The sequence below is a fragment of the Pempheris klunzingeri genome, chromosome 21 (assembly GCF_042242105.1).
Source record: "Pempheris klunzingeri isolate RE-2024b chromosome 21, fPemKlu1.hap1, whole genome shotgun sequence".
Taxonomy (NCBI): Eukaryota; Metazoa; Chordata; class Actinopteri; order Acropomatiformes; family Pempheridae; genus Pempheris; species Pempheris klunzingeri.
In genome coordinates, this window is record NC_092032.1 from 16,622,809 (window position 1) to 16,641,788 (window position 18,980).

The 18,980-nt window shown below is 39.6% G+C and overlaps 2 protein-coding genes across 2 annotated transcripts; both read left to right on the forward strand.

Annotated features, from left to right (window-relative positions):
* Window positions 1-3,546: 3,546 nt before the first annotated feature.
* Window positions 3,547-8,596, forward strand: LOC139220799 (retinol dehydrogenase 12-like). Its single transcript, XM_070852648.1, has 7 exons — window positions 3,547-3,645; window positions 3,911-4,026; window positions 4,843-4,998; window positions 5,086-5,190; window positions 7,125-7,334; window positions 7,460-7,652; window positions 8,218-8,596. The coding sequence occupies exons 1-7, from the start codon at window positions 3,632-3,634 to the stop codon at window positions 8,318-8,320; spliced, it is 897 nt and encodes a 298-aa protein (XP_070708749.1). The 5' UTR covers window positions 3,547-3,631; the 3' UTR covers window positions 8,321-8,596.
* Window positions 8,597-9,827: 1,231 nt separating this feature from the next.
* On the forward strand, window positions 9,828-17,787 carry fasn2 (fatty acid synthase 2). Its single transcript, XM_070852959.1, has 6 exons — window positions 9,828-9,885; window positions 10,404-10,557; window positions 11,165-11,325; window positions 11,432-11,638; window positions 11,761-11,942; window positions 12,133-17,787. Exons 1-6 carry the CDS (start codon window positions 9,828-9,830, stop codon window positions 17,680-17,682), a joined length of 6,312 nt encoding a protein of 2,103 aa, XP_070709060.1. The 3' UTR covers window positions 17,683-17,787.
* The last annotated feature ends 1,193 nt before the right edge of the window (window positions 17,788-18,980 follow it).

An 18,980-nucleotide genomic window follows, 5' to 3' on the forward strand; every position in this document is an offset into this window, starting at 1 on the left:
GGGAAATGGTGCAGCATTTGAAAAAGCCATTACAGCTCGGAGATTGGATCAGGAACGGTCTGAGCAAATGAATGGCATCGTTTATGTGTTATGTAACCATTCAAAGAGGTGAGGGAGGCTGAGAGGGTGAGAAACAAAATACAGGAGCATGGCAGGGGGCTGCAGGAAGAGCCAGACTAAACAGAATACGAGTGTTGGAGGAACCAGCAAAGGTTTGTCTGTACAGCAAAGGTGAAGGCAGGAGATGAGGACGCTTGGAGATGTTTATCATGTCCCACAGCTTCAGATCATTTGAGGTTTTGTAGATGAGAGCTCACTGTGCGAGCCAGACTGCTGGCCGCCTGTCAGGGGAGGCAGCGAGGGATGTGACCTTGGAAAGATATTGTTATAATGTAAACAGCAGGGCTGCTGGCTCTGCCAGCTTTGCTACTGACCTGTTTTAAAGGACAGGAAAATTTGTTCTTCTTTTCTTAAACATAGTTATTCTCTAAATAACTATGTTCTGAATGTTTGCGTGGCCCTTTCAGACTAAGTATATCTGTCTTGCAAAGTCACTCTGTCCTCCTCCTTAAAGCTCTTTTATGAGAGGGCCTTTCTCAAGCTGCTATTAGAAATGTCACATCATTTCAGTGTTCAAATACCTAAAGGCCCCCTCCACTCACAAATGAATGCAATATGAAACTTAGAGACAGTAGATAACAAGAAGATAATAAGCTTTAACTAAGTCAGTTAAATCTTATATGTAAATCAGTTTAGTAAAATCCTGTGTGTAAAATGTCTCTAGAAGACATTGATTGTATGATGTATGTATGTAGTCAGATAGTAATAAAGAATAAAAATCTATATATATATTCTTTATTCTGCATTTAAATGTCAGTCACTTCTGTTATTATTCCTTTCTGTGTGAGCAGTGTAAACATATCCCCCAAAAATACATATACATACATACATTATTAGGATTTTTAGAAGTTGGTCACATAATTCTGAATGAGTGATTAAACTTTTCTGTGGAGAAACTTTATCAGACACAAAGTATTATTCAGATCAGTGACTTAAAACATCTGGGGGGTTTTTATCTTTTACTTGTGCCTATCTACATTTTATTATTGTTTTCTTATTAAAGCACCCTTTGTTTTGAACTGAAATGCAAATTAAGTATATTATTATCTATCATTCTTCACCAGTATTAATATCATTATTTCTTTCATTATTAATGATGGATGTCTACAAAACGACACTTGTAGGCTAATCATGTTTCACAAAGTAAGAGTTAGCATATCGCACCAAAGCTCAAGTGGTTTGAATTATGTTGCATGTTTTTTTAATGAGTTTTGTTCATGTGTTTACACATTTCTGAAATCAACAGGTTCATTTCTTTTAAATCGTGTCATACTGCCTTTGTTGCTAAACCTCCACAGTCACATCAGCATTAGATGTTCTCCTACAGCTCTCATTTGTTTATTTGTGTTTTCTCCCGTCTGTATAAAAATAAAAACGTGCATCCTCTTGCTCTCCATCTGCCAAAGTAAAGTTAATAGTCCCATTATAGCTAATGGATTGTTCTCATAGTTTATTCAGTGCATCCTCTTGCCTCTCCATTGTCTTTGGCTTCTGGGAAGCTGCTAATGCGGCGCCAGTAATGGCTTAGGTAAACTGTTATGTCTGATGTTGTTTGCCACTAATGGTAAAACAGTAGCCCACCAACAATAGCAAACACAAGCAGGGAAGATGACATGCAAATAATTCACAAATAAGCACAAACATTGTTGTTGTGTCACATAATAAAATCTAAATTAAAAGTCACAGGGTGGCCTGGATAGACAAATATTCACTTGAAAGATGCAACTCAATGTGTTTTTTGAAGTTTGGTTGAATCACAGAGCACCTGTTAAATTATTATAATATATCTATTACATAAAAAGACTCACGGTGAGTCGATGGCAATAACTTATGCTTTTATATGAGGAATTAATCAACAGCCACTTAAAATCACTTCCTATCCCACTTGCCAGCACTTGTTGCTTAAATAAACATGGAAAAGGAAGTTAAAGAGGGCGGGTGGGCAGCTGGGGGGATACAATCAGGATAAGTGCACACAAACTTGATTTAGACTCGTGTGTGTTGTCTGATCATAGTGGATCCAGTTATATCCCACATCCACACTCACTTCTGCCTAAAAGTGCACATAGAAACACATATACACACATAACACACCCATACACTCCTTTACTAACAGACAGAGAAAAGGGAAGGAAATGTTTGCTTACACACAATCAGCTGATGACCCAGCACAGCGTTTCCTGTTCTAATGACCTTCTGTCCACATTGTAATCCTACTGTATGCTGTAATAATGTCTTTAAAGTATGAATGAACCATTCATTGTGTTTTACTGTTGGAGAAGCATAATGGGTGATTGGGTCTTTTCTGTTTCCTGCCAATGATTTAACAGCAGAGGGAGATCTCAGCCAAGGACATATCTACCCAAATACCAGCCTGTTAATCTGTCTACAGACAGAACACAGTGCCACAGGGCTGGTGTCACAGTGGGCTATAACAGGCTCCCTCAGCTGATTCATGGCGGTGGATGGTCATTGGCTGCCACCTGCTGGAGAGACAAACACAGAGGTACAGTGGGACTGTGTGAATATCTGGAGCGCAAGTTATTTTACATATCTAAATCATTGCAATAAAGATTTACAATCATTTGGATACAATACAATAGGCTATGCAGTAATAAACAGTACAAGTACTGTTCATGTTACAGGTCTACGCACATACTACAAAATGATTTGGATAGGACAGAATGGAATGGCTGTTCTTTGTTATCATGAACAGGCTTTTTTATATATATAATTATTCATTATTTATGTATTTATTAATTCAGTCAATCATTGAATCATTTTTACAACAGTAGTAGTAGCTGTAGTTGTCTAGTATAGTTGAAATAATAATAATAATAATAATAATAATCCTTTCTTGATCCCCATGGGGGAAATTCAGGTGTTGCAGCAGCCAATGGACAACATTAAAGTACAAAATTAAAAGCGCAATAGAAAAAAAGTAACACAGATCAAAAAATACAACCGGGTTATGATTTAAATAAATCAAACTAAAACAATGTGCTAACATAATAACAATCATAGTAATAATAATCTTTGTAATATAATAATGATATTATTATTATTATTTTCATCATCATCATCATACAAATAAATAAATAAAGAGGAAGAAGAAAAAGAAATGTCGCAGTTTATATCATACCGTAATAAAGAAAGTAAATACAAGATAAATATAGTTTCTTTAGTTTCTGTCAACAGGCTCTCCGCCCCTCCGGCGCAGCCCGTATTCACAGTCAAACGCACACAGCGCAGAGGGCGGACCCAAACGTAAAGCTTTAACCAATCAGTGTTGTCCTAGAGCGATGGAGTCGCAGCTGATTGGCTAAAATCCCAGCCTATCAAACATTACTGTTTATTGACACTTCCGCATCGCCAGTTTTCAACATACCGAGGCTTTTTTTTTTATGAACTTGATGAGGCTTGTGGTGCCCTCGAGTCTGAGACTGAAGATTTGTTTTTGAGGTTTCAGGTCTTAATTCAGCCAAACACCTGACTGCTGTAGTTCAGTGAGATGCAGGCTATAAGGTGAGGACTCTGTACATTCAAGGGAAAACCACCAACTGTCTGAATGAATTATGTTATTTCAGCTAATTCTGCTCAAACTTCATTTTAGATAACTTTATAAGTGAGTTCATCGCTACATAACCGCTAACAAAAGTTGTCTTTGCCTCAGCTGAGGGCAAACTAGTATATTACATTACATTTTAAGTGTGTTTTAGTTGCTGTTCTTGTCAGTAAAGTCACACCCATTTTGACACAGTGTTGTAACAGTGTTTTCTCAACATCTCAGAAATTTCTTCCGGGCTGCCTGGTCTTCTGCTGAAAAGCTAGATGGCCAAACTGTGCTCATCACTGGTGCCAACACTGGTATTGGCAAAGAAACAGCCATCGACTTGGCAAAGAGAGGTTGGTCTGACAGAAAGTCTGCAGCTTAAACTTCACCTCACACTGATCCTGCTCAACTTTTATTTTGCTTCGTCATGGTGACTTGAATCATGTGCATTAATGGGCATCATGACATGTTTGGATTTTGTGCTAATGTGATATATATATATATATATAATTATTATTTTGTGTACTAATATCTCAACAATACATATTTTCAGCGCCTTGGAGGGAAGCATTCAAAAATATGTTACCAGACATTCAACCCTCCAGGCAATTCTAGCTAGTCTGCTTGTGCACATTGAAATATTTGTTGTTCATGTAGTTATGCACACAATAAGCATACACAGGGAACGCATACATAAAGAGGATACACAGAAAACTATGTGTGTTGTTTTTCACTTTATGTATATACTAAACTTGACAAACGTATTTATGAAAAAGTTAGTTCATAAGAATCCCATCAAGTGTTTGATGCCAATGGAGGTTTTTTTTTTTTGACAGTTTTTGATACTCAGTGTTACACATTTTGACCTGTACTCAAATGCTACTGGAGTTTCAATACCCAGTTCTGATTTCCTGCAATAAAATATAAAGAAAATGTGTTTCCACACATTTTTCTACTTAACTTTTCTGTGAAGCTTAATATACGACTTTGGGCGAGCAAGTTAAAACACAGTAAACTGAGTAGTGTTTAACTTTAACAGGATATTTTCTTATTCTCTAAGATGAAAATTTCCTTTTGTCCTTGTTTGTGAGTGCACACACAGAATCAGCATGTGTATACAGACATTGTTTATACTGTTTTATTTCACTACTGTTTATTTTTCTGTTTAGGGGCGAAAGTCATCATGGCGTGCCGGGACATGGAGAAAGCACAGGCTGCTGTGAAAGAAGTCATTGAAACCTCAGGCAACGAAAATGTGGTCTGCATGAAACTGGACTTGGCAGATAGCAAGTCGATTAGAGAATTCGCTGAAGCAATCAACACAGGTTCAACAGAATGTTCCTCAGACATCTGGACACTTTAAGGTACTTTAAAGCAACAACATCTCACTTCTTAATGTTCTGTTTCTGCAGGAGAACCAAAACTCAACATCCTCATCAACAATGCTGGTGTCATGGTTTGTCCTTATGGGAAAACAGCGGATGGCTTTGAGATGCAGATCGGTGTCAATCACATGGGTAAATAAAACTATGTTGTCTCCTACATGTGTGATAAGTAAAGGAGTTAAAGATTTGTGGAGATGGACTGTCTTAGTACATCACTGACGTGGCTTCGTGTTTATACAAATTTCTTTCATATGTGACACACAAATCATTAGTAACATGGTGTCCTGTTGACATAAAATCTACTTCAAATTTATTTTAAATGAACTTCTGTTGATATTTGTAAGCAGAGAGAGGAATTCAATGATTTAGGTTTTCTGTCATGCTGGACTGCCAATATTAGTAGTCTTAGTAGCAGCCTTTCCTCTTAGCGGGAGGGATCAAGGCACTCAAAACTATTCCCATATTTGCATATAATGTCCACTAGGAGGCAGACATAGTTTTTGTTTTTTTATTTTTTTGTCCGTTGTCTTTGCAGCTTGTGTTCTTACTAAATCAAGTGTATTGAAACTTTAATGCAACAGTACCTGCAGAAACAATGCTTGCTGTAACACTTTCAGTGGTTTTGTTTGGAAATGGTAAAAACCATACATCATAAATATCAACCTGCTTGAATTATAACAAAGTGTGTACATACGTGTGAGGAGCGGCTGTTTCTCTGTGGTAGAGCGGGGCGTCCACTGTTCGCAGGGTTGGAGGGCTCCCGTTCCGAATGAGAGGCAAAATTGTAAAGCTCTTTGTTGGTTATGGTAGAAAAGCATTGTGTAAATGCCTTTGCATTGCGCAGTCTAAGACTCGGGACAAAGAACACACCAAGGGGTGTGTATAGCCCTCTATTATACTTCACTATTAAACAGTAATGTACTTTTGCTGTTAAATATTGATTGGTGTGTTAGAGCTTGCTGTGCTGTAATGCCTGATAAGGCAAATAGTCTCTAGGTACAATAGAGAGAACAATTTATCACCCTGCCATCAGAACTTTTGACCCTGCCAAGGTTTATAGTCTGAAAGACGCTTCCGATTCAAGGATTCAAGGATCTTAACTGGCATACCAGCACACATTTCAACATGAGATGGCACAAAATGAAGTACTTTGGTCCCAGTTATAAGCCAAAGAGAATAAATAAACTGGATAAACAAGAGTACTATAAAATAAACAAGAGCACTATAAAATAAACAAGAGCACTATAAAAAGCATCAAAAGCACCATAAAAACAAGTATTTAGCAGTGATAAATAAGCATATGTGCAGAATGCAGTTGGCTGGGTTATAAAGGGAAATGTGCAGTGAGGTAGGTCTGTAGAAGTGTAAAGTGTCTGTAGTTGCAGGTAGCAGGTATCAGGGGGGCTACAGAGCACCACCACAACAGCCTCTGGAAAGAAGCTGTTCCTCAGTCTGGTGGTCCTGCTCCGGATTCAGGAGGGGGCTCAGCACACAGCCCTGGGGGGAGCTCAGTGCTGAGGGTGATGGAGGAGGAGAGGATGCAGTGGATTGTGACGGTCTTTGGCCCGTTGGTTAGGATAGTTTCTGCACCAGGGTTTGTGGGGTGATTGTGTTGGAGGTAGAAGTGAAGTCCAAAAAGAGCAGGGGGACATATGCGTTCTTGCTAACAAGGAGGATGATGGTTGTGTGAACCACAGATGAAGTGGCATCACCAGTGGAGCAGTTCTTCCTGTAGGCGTACTGATGGGGGGTTCACAGGAGTCAATGAAATAGAATCACTGGAATAACTTCCTTGTCTGGTCTCTTTAATTTGGATATCATTACTTAGCATAAAGACAACCTGGACACCTGTATACATGTTTTTGGCTCTGTGTGCCTAATAATAAACTAGTAACTGTGTGTATCAACAACACAAAGCCTACACAGTGAATTAAGTATAAGAGAATATGTAACAATGCTGAAATGTTTCTCAAATATTACTTATACTCCTTTTAAGATACAATATCCTCTTTCAGCTTTCTGAAACTCTGATTTTAAAATTGTAAAATGATTTCTTTATTGTCCAGGTCACTTCCTGTTGACACATTTGTTGCTTGACCTGATTAAAAGATCGGCACCAGCCAGGATTATCAATGTGTCCTCCATGGCTCACACCTGGGGCTCCATCAACCTGGACGACATCAACAGCGAGAAGAGTTACGACAAGAAGGGAGCCTACTCTCAGAGCAAGCTAGCTAATGTCCTCTTCACCCGCTCGTTGGCTAAGAGACTAGAAGGTATTTGTTGTACCTTTTACCTCTGCCACTGAATTTAACTTGCACTGAAGTTCAAACGTTCTATTTATATGCTTTGTCATTGATGCTGTACAGAAACAGTAATCAGACGGTGATTCGTCTTTCAGGCACAGGTGTGACGACATATTCCCTCCACCCTGGAGTCGTCCAGACAGATTTATGGCGTCACCTGACCCCCACCCAACAGGTTTTCATGAAGGTGGTCAGTCCTTTCACCAAAAACTCTGTCCAGGGGGCGCAGACGACCATTTACTGTGCAGTGGAACCGTCCCTGGAGAAAGAGAGCGGTGGATACTACAGGTACACTGAACACGTAGACATTAAATCTTTTTTTGTGATATTAGATTAATGTCTTTCAATAAAAACACATTAAAAACATGTTTCCATGCTAATCCTGTTAACTTGATCCCAAGCCAAGGTTGGCAACCTCTCACCTAATTTACAATATAGTAGTTATATATATAGTGGTAATCAAACTGTTTGAAGAGGGATACTAAAAGTTTTATTGTGGTGTGGGCAATCAAGTCTTACATAAACATGGATTATCTAGTGAGAGTTGTCTGTCACAGGCACTGAAATTACTGCTCTGTGTTGTTAGTATACAAATTTAGAAAATAAAAGACTTTTACACAATGCAATAGTTTGCTTTTAGTTTAGAATGTCCTTACAAGAAGATGGTCACTATTTGCTAAATAGATATTACTTTTAAGATCAACTGATCACATGAATGAATCACTTCCCAGTTAAAATGCCTTTAAAAATCTTCTGATGGAATACATCCAGGACTTGAGCCTAAAACTCATCATATGAGAGAGATGATTTATCTAATTTTTAAGTTGGCTCTCTAATATGTCTTCGCTCGCAGCGACTGTGCTCCCGCCAACTGCTCAGAGGCCGGTAAAGACGACGACGTAGCGCAGAAGTTGTGGGAACTGAGCTGTCGGATGCTGTCGATAACGTGGGAATGAGGCGACGTGGAATTTGAATAATATCCTTCAGCTCAAGAGTTTGTTTTGTTTCTTTACTAACTGGTGCGATAGATCTTATTTCACTCAACACTGTCTGCCAAATAATGTGCAAAATCTTTAACTATGTATAATCAGGCCTATTCTAAGTATATCATTTGTATTAAATTAATGACAAAGTTTACCACTAAAATAAAGAAACTTCTATACATTTTATAATAGCTTTGCACTGTTCGAGAGTCTAATGACTCAAACTACATGTTTCAAATGGTTTTTTGTACCTGTCTTTTCTGACATTAAACCCAAAGTTACATTCCATCCTTTTTGTTTGTGTCCCTTGATATTTCAATTAATTGTATACAAAAAAAACACTGTTGAGCACACAGTTGACACCACAACATGACAAAGCATTATTATAAATCCAGAAATTTTCATTGTGATTTAACTGTATCTCCTCTCCACACATTTTAAGCTGAGTTGCTTTTTGAGGGGGCTAACATCTCAAGGGCCTCTGAGGAGTGCAGAGAACCTGTATCATAGATTTACGTTGGACAAAAAATTTAGAATTTAATACTTAACCAATCAATTATCCTTCTTAGAATCCATTCTGTGCTTTAAAATGAACGTTGAAGCCATTAGTCAGTCATCTTGAAAGAGTTAAGAAAGGTTTTTGGCTTAGACTCAGCAAAAGTATTTCGAGTCGTGTCTCTCAAATAATGTGACGTAACTGTTGATATGAGTTTATGAGTTGTGTTGTGTTATGAGTTGACAGTCTATTGGATGTTGTAAAGACATCTGAAGATGTTTTTCCGCCACTATGTCACGGGTTGGTACGAATGCATCTTTCAACATTTACCTTATCTAATCAAAACATAAAGCTAATGGAAGGAAAATGATGGCCACTCTCTTACTTAACACTCTGCATCCATTATATTATGTTGATAAGTAATGATAACATTGTTGACTCATTAATACAAATACAATTTTCCATGTAAAATGTGGTAATTTTTTAGTTTTAGATTAATGGAGTGAGGTTTTATTTAAAAGCCTTACCCATAAGAATATTTAAAATTCCCTTGATCACTTGTTTGATATGAGTTATGGTATGACTGTGATAAACTTCAGTGAGACAAGACCTACAGTCACATCATGGCTTGATACCACATTGAACTTGGTCTAATCATTTGCAAGGCGCCATAAATGTGTGCACTGAAGTCCTTCATCTCCATGGCCACGTATACAATCATTCATTAATGTTTAATAAAGAAAAGAAGCTGGCTATAAGAATCAACCGCAAGTCCGGCAGTGATACCATCACTGAGGGAAAAGGCAAAAGACATGGATGTAAGGATGCACTGCTGCATGACAAAACGGGACTAATTACACAGTTTTAAAGAATGCTAAACACATTTATTTCTGGGTGTGATGGGGCCTGGAGGAAAGAGTGATGTCGACATGTTGATGCAGTAAAGATTTTTGATTTTTTCTTTCTCAGTGATGTTCACTCAGAATGGAAGAAGCTGAAGACAGCATTGCTGTGGTAGGCATTGGATGCAATTTTCCAGGGGGTAAGTCATTTGAATTTGGGAACTTTTTTTGTGTGTTTCTTGATATTTTATTGACAAATTTGCCATTTACAGATTTTTCACAATGTGCATCAAGAAAAATGAACAATATTTCTGAATGTAGTTATTGAAAATTTAACGAAAACCATAAACAAAACAAATTGCATCATTTAAACATTATTAGATCAGCTCATAAATTAACAGATTAAAATGTGTTTACATGGGACAAATAACCTCTTAACAACCACCACAGTTGGTAAAATAAATTCATAGTATTTCTAAAAATGATTGTGTCATCATTTTATTTTGTCTAAATGAAGTTACTGTGGCCAAATTATGTATTTCCTTTCTATGAATTATATCTAACCCTTTGACCAGAACTTTGTGATTGCAAATCAGGCGAATCGTGCAATTATAAAATGCTTAATGCAAACAGTGCACCTTTTTCTTATGATATTACCCACAACAACTTATTGTACCACAACTGAGCTTTTAATTACTATATATATCTTTCCAAACAGGAGAAGGGCTTGAAAATTTCTGGAAGGTTCTGGTGGATGGGAGAAACTGTTCTGTGCCAATTCCCAAAGAGAGATTTGACTTAGCCAGCTGGTATGACCCTGATGACAGCAAAGCGGGTAAATCCCGCACAGCCAAGGCTGCCCTCATTGACGGGTATGGTCTTTAAATCTTACCCTATCATCTATTTAGGCCTACTTCTGTGTTTTGTACTTGTGTCTATACGGATAGTTATATATTTTTCCCTGCTGATGAAATGATCTTTTAATGTTGTTTATATCTCTATAATATTTGTGTTTCGTCCTTTGCCCCCCTTACCATACCATTTTTTTGTAACTTGTAAATGAAAACAATTTCTATGTTGCCCTTTAAATTTCCCTCTTTAAATATAAAAGAATATATATTAATGTATAAATACGATAGATACGATACATATGATAGAAGTGATTTTAGATGATCAAAAACAAATAAGGGGTTTTCCTCACATCAGAAATATCAGCTCTTGACCAACATAAAGCTTTGCTGTCATTTGTACCAAGTGGTGTGCAGAAAGCCCCCTCTTCACTTTTTAATCCTCTCACATTATCTGAGTTTATACCAGCTTTGACTGAAATATGCTGCTGTGCAGAGCACTTGTGATTCTATTATTTCAAACTATAGTCTTCACGTTATTATATCATTTCCATTTAGGCAATTAAAGTGTTAAATTATTATATATTTCTGAGTAGCTAAATTTCATCTCGTGGTTTTAAATGTTTTTCAGGTTCAATGAGTTTGACCACAAGTTTTTTGGCATCAGTGACAGTGAAGTGGAACAAATGGACCCTCAACAAAAACTGCTCCTTCAGTGTGTCTACAGGGCTTTAGAGAATGCTGGGATTCCTATGGAGAAGGCCAGTGGGACCAGGACAGGAGTGTTTTTTGGTAAGTCAGTAAAAATGTGTTGGCGAGGATTGACTCTTAATAGTTTAAGTGTAATATTTGGCAAAAGGCTGGATGCAGGATCAACTTCTTCTATTTCTTACTACAGGCCTAATGAACAGAGATTATGAGACAAATGCTGCACACGTGCACCCAAGTGTGATCAACCACTGGACCGGCACAGGGCTTGCCATGAGTATTGCAGCAAACAGAGTTTCCTACATCTTCAACTTCACTGGGCCCTCTTTGTCCATAGACTGTGCCTGCTCGTCATCTCTCGTGGCCCTCCATCTTGCCTGTCAGTCCATTAAACAAGGTCTGTACAGTATGTCTAGCTTAAGTCATGCCCAGCAATGTGGTTTTAATTACAAAGATGGTTTTATAAAAGGGTACTCAGATATTATGTGTGTGAGATTATGAAAAGTTTTATCTTATCAGGCGATTGTGACATGGCTGTTTGTGGAGGAGTCAACTGTATCATAGAGCCGAGAGTGTTTGTTGCTCTCAGCAAGGCCAAGATGATTTCACCTGAGGGGACCAGCAAACCTTTCTCCAACAAAGCAGATGGTTATGGTAGAGGGGAGGGCTGCGGTGTAGTTCTCCTCAAGCCTCTAAGAAAGGTCAGAATATTCAAAGTAATAAACGTGCAACAATTTCCCTATTTCAATCTTAATGACATCTGACCATATCTGATAGACCTACATAAATTAATAACTGATTGACCTTCTATAACTAAGCAGTTCCCATGTCATTGCATGCCAATATGACACACTTAATGTTTTAAACATTGTACTTTATTGTTGTTTACAGGCTATAGAAGACCATGACCATATCTGGGGCATCATCAGCAAAACAGCTGTCAACCAAGATGGACACTCAGTCTCTCCAATCACCAAACCCTCCATGACACAACAAGAGGAACTCCTGCGCAGAATCTACTCAGAGTCTGACCTTGCAAATGTCCAGTACATAGAGGCACATGGGACTGGGACTCCAGTTGGAGACCCCATAGAGGCAGGAAGCATCTCAAACGTCATCGCTAAAGCCAAACCTCCTGGCTCAGAGACATTGCGCGTTGGCTCTGTGAAGAGCAACATTGGACATACAGAATCTGCAGCTGGAGTGGCCGGACTCATTAAGGTTCTCCTAATGATGAAACATGAGACCATTGTTCCCTCGGTTTTCTACTGTGAAGAGACTGCCAGTGTAGATGCCAACGCATTGAACATTAAGGTTCCTACGAAAGCAGAGAAGTGGGAAGCCTCCGGAGGAAGAATTGCAGGAGTGAACAACTTTGGCTTTGGGGGTACAAATGCGCACACCATTGTCAAACAGCACAAAAAGTCACGCACTGAGCAAAAGAATGATGGGACACAGACAAAGTATTTTGTCATGTCTGCAAATTCACCAAAATCTCTCACTCTGATGATGGAGGACACCATTAAACAGCTAGAAGCAGATAGCAAAGTTGATCTAGAGTCTCTGTTGTACACATCAGCTTGCAGGAGGAGCCATCTAAAACATAAATACAGAAAGGCTATTGTGGTTACATCTGTAGTCGATCTTAAAGAGAAGCTAAGTGCCAGTGTAGGCAAAAACATTGGCCCGTCCTCCTCAGATCCGAGGTTAGTGTTTGTCTTTTGTGGAAATGGTGTCACTTACCATGGCATGTGCAAACAGCTACTAAATCACGAGCCTGTATTCAGGGATAAGATCAAAGAGATTGCACAACTTTTACAAAGATGGAATACACTGAACATCTTAGATACACTCGAGAGTGAAGTTGAGGGTAGTGACTTCAAAAACCCAAATGTTGTCCAACCACTCCTCTTTGCTATCCAAGTGGGCATTTCTACTCTACTCAGACGCTGGGGTGTCAAGCCCGATGCAATACTTGGACACTCTGTTGGCGAGGTTGCAGCTGCTCACTGTTCTGGCCTCTTGTCTCTTGAGGATGCAGTTAAAGTCATCTACTTCCGCAGCACACTCCAGAGCAAAGTCACTGGGGGTAAGATGCTTGTGATCAGCAACATGGCTGTATCAGAGGTGACCGCTCTTCTCCCTTGTTACTCTGGTAGAATTTGCCTTGCTGCTTTCAACAGTCAGCAGTCTTGCACCCTCTCAGGAGATGCAGATGCCATTGAGAGCCTTCATGAAGAGCTAAGATCCTCAGCCAATAGTCAGAATCTGTTCCTTCGTATACTAGATGTTCCTGCTGCTTACCACAGCCACATGATGGACCCAATTCTGCCAGAAATCACGGAAACAATTGGCTCCTTACAGGGAAATGATCTTGACACTGAGTTGTTTTCAACAGTCACAGGCAAGGAGGTCCAGCATGGTGATTTCTGCACAGGGGAATATTGGGCTAGAAACATTCGTGAGCCAGTAGATTTTGAGCAGGCAGTGAGGTCATCAATTAAAGGAAAGAGGAATACAGTTTTTGTGGAGATAGGGCCAAGAAGGGCGCTACAGAGAAACATCATGGATTCTCTGGGTAATGACACAGCTGTTCTTGCATCAGTGCAGCCAGAGAAAGATCATGAAACAATAATGTCTGTTGTTTCAAAGCTATTTGAACTGGGTGTCCACGTAAATTGGAACACTTTCTACAGAGGGTACGAGACAATGCCATTGCCTATTCTGAAATACCAGTTTGATTGCTCAGACAGAGACGTTATCATTGGAGCAGCACAGACAAACTCAAGAAGTAATCATCCTGTGCTCTGTCAGAAAGGAGGAGAAAGCAACATTTTCAGCTGTAACCTGCAGTCTGACTCTTCCTTCTACCTGAAAGAGCACAAGCACAATGGTATACCCATCATCCCTGGTGCCTTCTACGCCGAGTTGGGTTTAGCCACATTCATGGCCAGTGCAAAGCCAAAAGTACCACTCAGCTCACTACAGCTCAGTGTCAATTTTCACAGTCCCTTTGTTTTAACCCAGAATTCACCTGAGATGAAGGTACAGCTAGAACAAACAGAGAACAAAACCAGGTTCATGGTACTCTCCCCATCTGCAATGTATGCATCGGGCACAGTGGTTTCCAAGAAAGAGAGGCTGATTGAGGAGCAGTACATTTCACTAAGCTCCATCTACAAAAGATGCAAATCTGCAGTGAGCTCTCAGGAGTTCTATGGGTATCTCTCTCAGGGAGGCTTTCAGTATGGAGACGTCTTCCAGAATAAGGGGGATGTGCACTATGGAGAGGATCTCAGGGAGGCTTTTACACTTGTTGCAGTTCCAGAAGAATTAAAGTCTCAGTTGCATGAATACTGCATTCATCCTGTTGTGCTGGATTTTCTGATGCAGCTTCTACCAGTTACAGTAGAGCACATTTTTGCTGGTAGACCAGGATTTCCTGCCAAAATAGGAAGTCTGACAGTGTTTGAACCCTTGCAAGATGAGATGATTGTCTATCTGAGAGCAATTGATGTGGGAATTGATCACTTTGAGGTTTGTGGCTGCTTTGCAGATAAAGAGGGAAGAGTGTTGGTTGAGGTTAAGCATGTGATAATCAAGTACCTTGGCAGTCGCTCTCATGTGGTGGAGGAGTATTTCTATCATAATGCCTTTAGTGTCATTCCGAAAGGCATTACATCTGCTCCTCCCCGGGCGTTAGTGTTCTGTGACCGTATAGGGATCTCTAAAGGCCTTCAACAATATTTGGACTCTGGGTCTAGATACGTTTCCTTCACACATGCAAAAGATATCTTGAGCCATGGGTTTCCTTCTCTCTTGGCAAATCTCAATATAACAGATATTGAGAAGAACTTTGATGAGGTCTTATTTTTGTGGGGCAAAGAAAACCTCACTTCACTCGCAGCTGATGTTGTCCTGCAGAATTTGGCGAGCTGCTGTGAGACGTTCCGCCAAATCGTCCTTGAGCTAAAGCGAATTCGCTTCCCGAACTCAATCAGAGCAGTCACCTACTGTTCATCTGACATCACTATAGATCACATAAGTCCAGGTTTTGCTCTTGCTGGCATGACAAGATCATTTGCTGCAGAGATACCAGATCTTTTATTTCAGCTGATTGATATAGGCACTGTCTCTGCCAAGGACATTGCAGCTCTGTCTGAGGTCCTAAAATCGTATCCTTGCAGCAAGTACCCAGAGCTGGTGGTAAAAGATGGGCTGATTCTGAAACCTTCCATTGTCCGCACTCCACCTGAAATCACTGACAGTTCAGAGGGCAGTTTTACCTCTACAATGTCTGAGCCCTGCATCCTTCAGACAGCTGACACGCATGAGATGAGTCAACTGCATGCCATTCATTTTGAGGAGGAGGCCCAGCCAATCAGTGATACATCAGTTGAAATCCGGCTCACTAAGATATGTGTTCATTCATCGGATTACTTCCCCGTCAGTGCTTCACACCTGAAATTTGGCCCAACACTGTACTGGGACAAACATTCATCACAGAAACACAAGCTACTGGCTCTTGATTTCAGTGGTACTATAACAGCAGTTGGAAAAGATGTCAGGAAATTGAAAGTGGGAGACCAGATTGCTTCCTGCTATCCCATTGTGGCAGCCAGCAAGGTCAGAATTCCAGAGGATGTGTGCTACAGTGCCAAGCGGTTCCCATTCCTTGAAAAAACACCCTGTGTTTCCTACTTTGTGCTAGCATGGGAGATCCTGCATCGAGCCTTGCCCAGGGCTAAACATAATGTAGGAATAATATCCTCTGCGCCTGATTCCGCGCTGATGAAAGTCTTGGCAATCACTTCTTACAAGTCGGGTTGGAATGTGATTGTTGGCACACAGTGCAATGGCAATTTTGTAGATGTTGGTCAAATAGATGCATTTGTCGTTTTACCACCATTTGATGAGTCTCTGATTGCTAAAATTTGCAACTTTCCAGGTGTCCCACATGTTGTCTTTGTCTGTGAATCTCAGATCCAGTGCTCGCTAGCTCTGGATGTATTCCAAAGTTTAAAGGAAAGTGTTCATGTGCAGACAATTCAGATGCCAGCCATTTTGCAAAAGGGGTCCTTGAGTGCACAAAAGCCACACATTTATCACTGGCTTAAGTCTTTGAGCTTGAGCAGAAAATTTGCTCTTGAAAGCTTCACCTTTCAGAGTGCAAAATCTGATGGTGTCCAGAGCCTTCATTCAGATAAACCACAATCATACTTCACCTCAAAGAGGCTGGCTGTTGTGGCTCTGGAAAAAGATGCAAGCAGTACGCTGTCTGACATTCCTCTGCTGCCAACCAAAAAACAGCTTTTCCGAAAGCAAGCAGTCTACATTGTGGCAGGTGGTCTTTCTGGTCTGGGCTTTGAAACGGTCAAGTTCATCTCACAAAGAGGGGGTGAGCACATTATCATACTTTCCAGGAGCAAGCCCACACCAGATGTGCAGCAAAAGATACACAATGTGGAGAAACAGTGTGGAAACGACATCACTACCATGGAGTGTGACATATCTGTGTCTGAATATGTGCACAAAGTTATCAGTGTCATTGGCCAGAAATTCCCTGGTTGTCCAATCAGAGGAGTGTTTCACAGTGCAGTTGTCTTGCATGATGGACTGATTGAGACCCTTGACAGATCCCTTTATGAGAAAGTTCTCAAACCCAAAGTAAATGGTGCTTTGAATTTGCACCATGCAACACAGCACTGTCGCCTGGATTACTTTGTGTGCTACTCCTCCATCTCAGCTTTTCTGGGAAACGCATCACAGACAAACTATGCAGCAGCTAATTCATTCCTCGACATGTTCTGCCAGTACCGCCGCAAACTTGGGCTGCCTGGACAGTCTATAAACTGGGGAGCCCTAAATCTCGGTCTCCTCTTGAACAAGGAGCATTTCCAGCGGTTTCTGGAGGCAAGGGGGATGATGGTGTTGGATGTGGCTGAAATCCATAAAAGTCTAGAGCAATGCCTTGTGCTCAATCGTCCCCAACAGGTTGTTTGTAGGTTTCACTTCAGAAACATCAGGTATAACATCCTCTCTCAGAATGCAGCCTTAACCATGCGCCTGGTTGCATTGGTAGAGGAGGCCTTCCAAAAATCCAAAGAGGCAGATTCTCAAACTAAACAAACTGAATCCGTCTCACCAAGAGAGTATGTCGTCTCTCTGCTTTGTGAAACCATTGGCATGGATAAAAGTGAGCTGAAAGATGAATCCCTTCTTTCATCCTTAGGCATTGACTCCATGCAAGCCATGACTCTGCAGAATCTCATCTTTCAGGAGAAAGGTGTGAATGTGCCTTTGGTGAAACTGTTGGACCCCAATGCCACAATATCAACAGTAGTAGACATTCTGAGTGAAGAAGCTGAAAGTGAAAATTTCAGCAATGGCTCAGAGTCTCTTCCAGTTGGAGACCTGGATGATGTTTCTACAAGATTGTAAAAAAGTGCAAATACAGAAATGTAAGCAACTACAGCACCATTCTTCTGTTAATGACACATGTTCATACTGTATTTTGGTTATTTTGTTTTCATTGTAAACGTACAGCTGTGGTTATTGTATTGGTTCATTTTAGTATACTTTTGCATTATTATAACCATACATCACAGTATTTTACTTGGAGACATCCCCAATTTTTAATGGATGCTTTGTGTCAGTTTTCATCCTGTTTATTGATATGTTCATGATAAAAACATTAAAATAGTCAGCATTACCATTAAGTACACAATTATTGTAGATAAATTATGCTTGTGTTAGTGAACAATTTTTGTAATTGAGTACTTTTTTTTTTACTTTATTCATTTTCAATACATTTTGAGACTTAAAAGCTCATCTGTAATTTTTCAACTTAGGAGCACAGGATTCTTCAGCACAGGATTCGGTCTGCATAATACTAACCCTAACTTTTATCTGCTTGTTTTATATTCTCTCAGCTCTCACAGGTCATGGTCAGTTGTTATCACTGCTGGCTCATTGATTCTGATTGATTACCACTTTTATGATGGTGATGATGGAATGAAACATGTGACACAGTTTCAGAATCAGAATCAGAATCAGAATCAACTTTATTGGCCAAGTTTCTACAAGCAAACAAGGAATTTGACTCCGGTGAAACTTGTCTCTCTATGTACAGTAAGAAAATTAGAAATAAACTACAACAATAAGAATAAGAACAGAACAATATAAGTATTACGTATTCTGATCATGTCCCATAAACATTAAATTGGGGGCATGTATAATTACTGGGTTTTGCTGTTTGAACTACAAATTTATCACATTGTGTGGACATAGACTTTGTTCTCCACAAGGACAGACAGTGCATTCAAATATGATGAAAACAGATACAGTAATCTATTATGTTAGTACCTATAGCACTGTTTTCCTACTAAGACAATATTACAATCACAATTAAGCAAATGATTTGGTTATTTGAATATTCTGAGGAGTTTTGACAGTTTTTTCATCATTGTGGTTAATGTGATCCCAATGAATCATACATGCTATCTTGGCAACATGTGTGACTTTATTTTGTTTTGTTTCTTCAAAGACAAGACAATAATACTTAAGTAAATTTCACAATGCACTTGATAATGGTGGTTTATTCACAACTGTTCCTTCACACAGATTACACAATTGAGATTTTATTGTAGCATTTAACAAAATTATCCGGAGTGGCTCCAAATTAATGCAGCCAAGTCAGTTTATCATGAGCACCCATTTCATTTGTTCACACTTCCAAA

Coding starts and splice junctions, on each gene's coding strand:
- fasn2 (XM_070852959.1), top strand. CDS start 9,828: ATGGAAGAAGCTGAAGACAGCATTGCTGTGGTAGGCATTGGATGCAAT. Junction 10,558..11,164: donor AAGGCTGCCCTCATTGACGG/GTATGGTCTTTA, acceptor AATGTTTTTCAG/GTTCAATGAGTTTGACCACA. Junction 11,639..11,760: donor CTGTCAGTCCATTAAACAAG/GTCTGTACAGTA, acceptor TTATCTTATCAG/GCGATTGTGACATGGCTGTT.
- LOC139220799 (XM_070852648.1), top strand. Junction 7,335..7,459: donor GTTGGCTAAGAGACTAGAAG/GTATTTGTTGTA, acceptor TTCGTCTTTCAG/GCACAGGTGTGACGACATAT. Junction 7,653..8,217: donor GAGAGCGGTGGATACTACAG/GTACACTGAACA, acceptor CTTCGCTCGCAG/CGACTGTGCTCCCGCCAACT.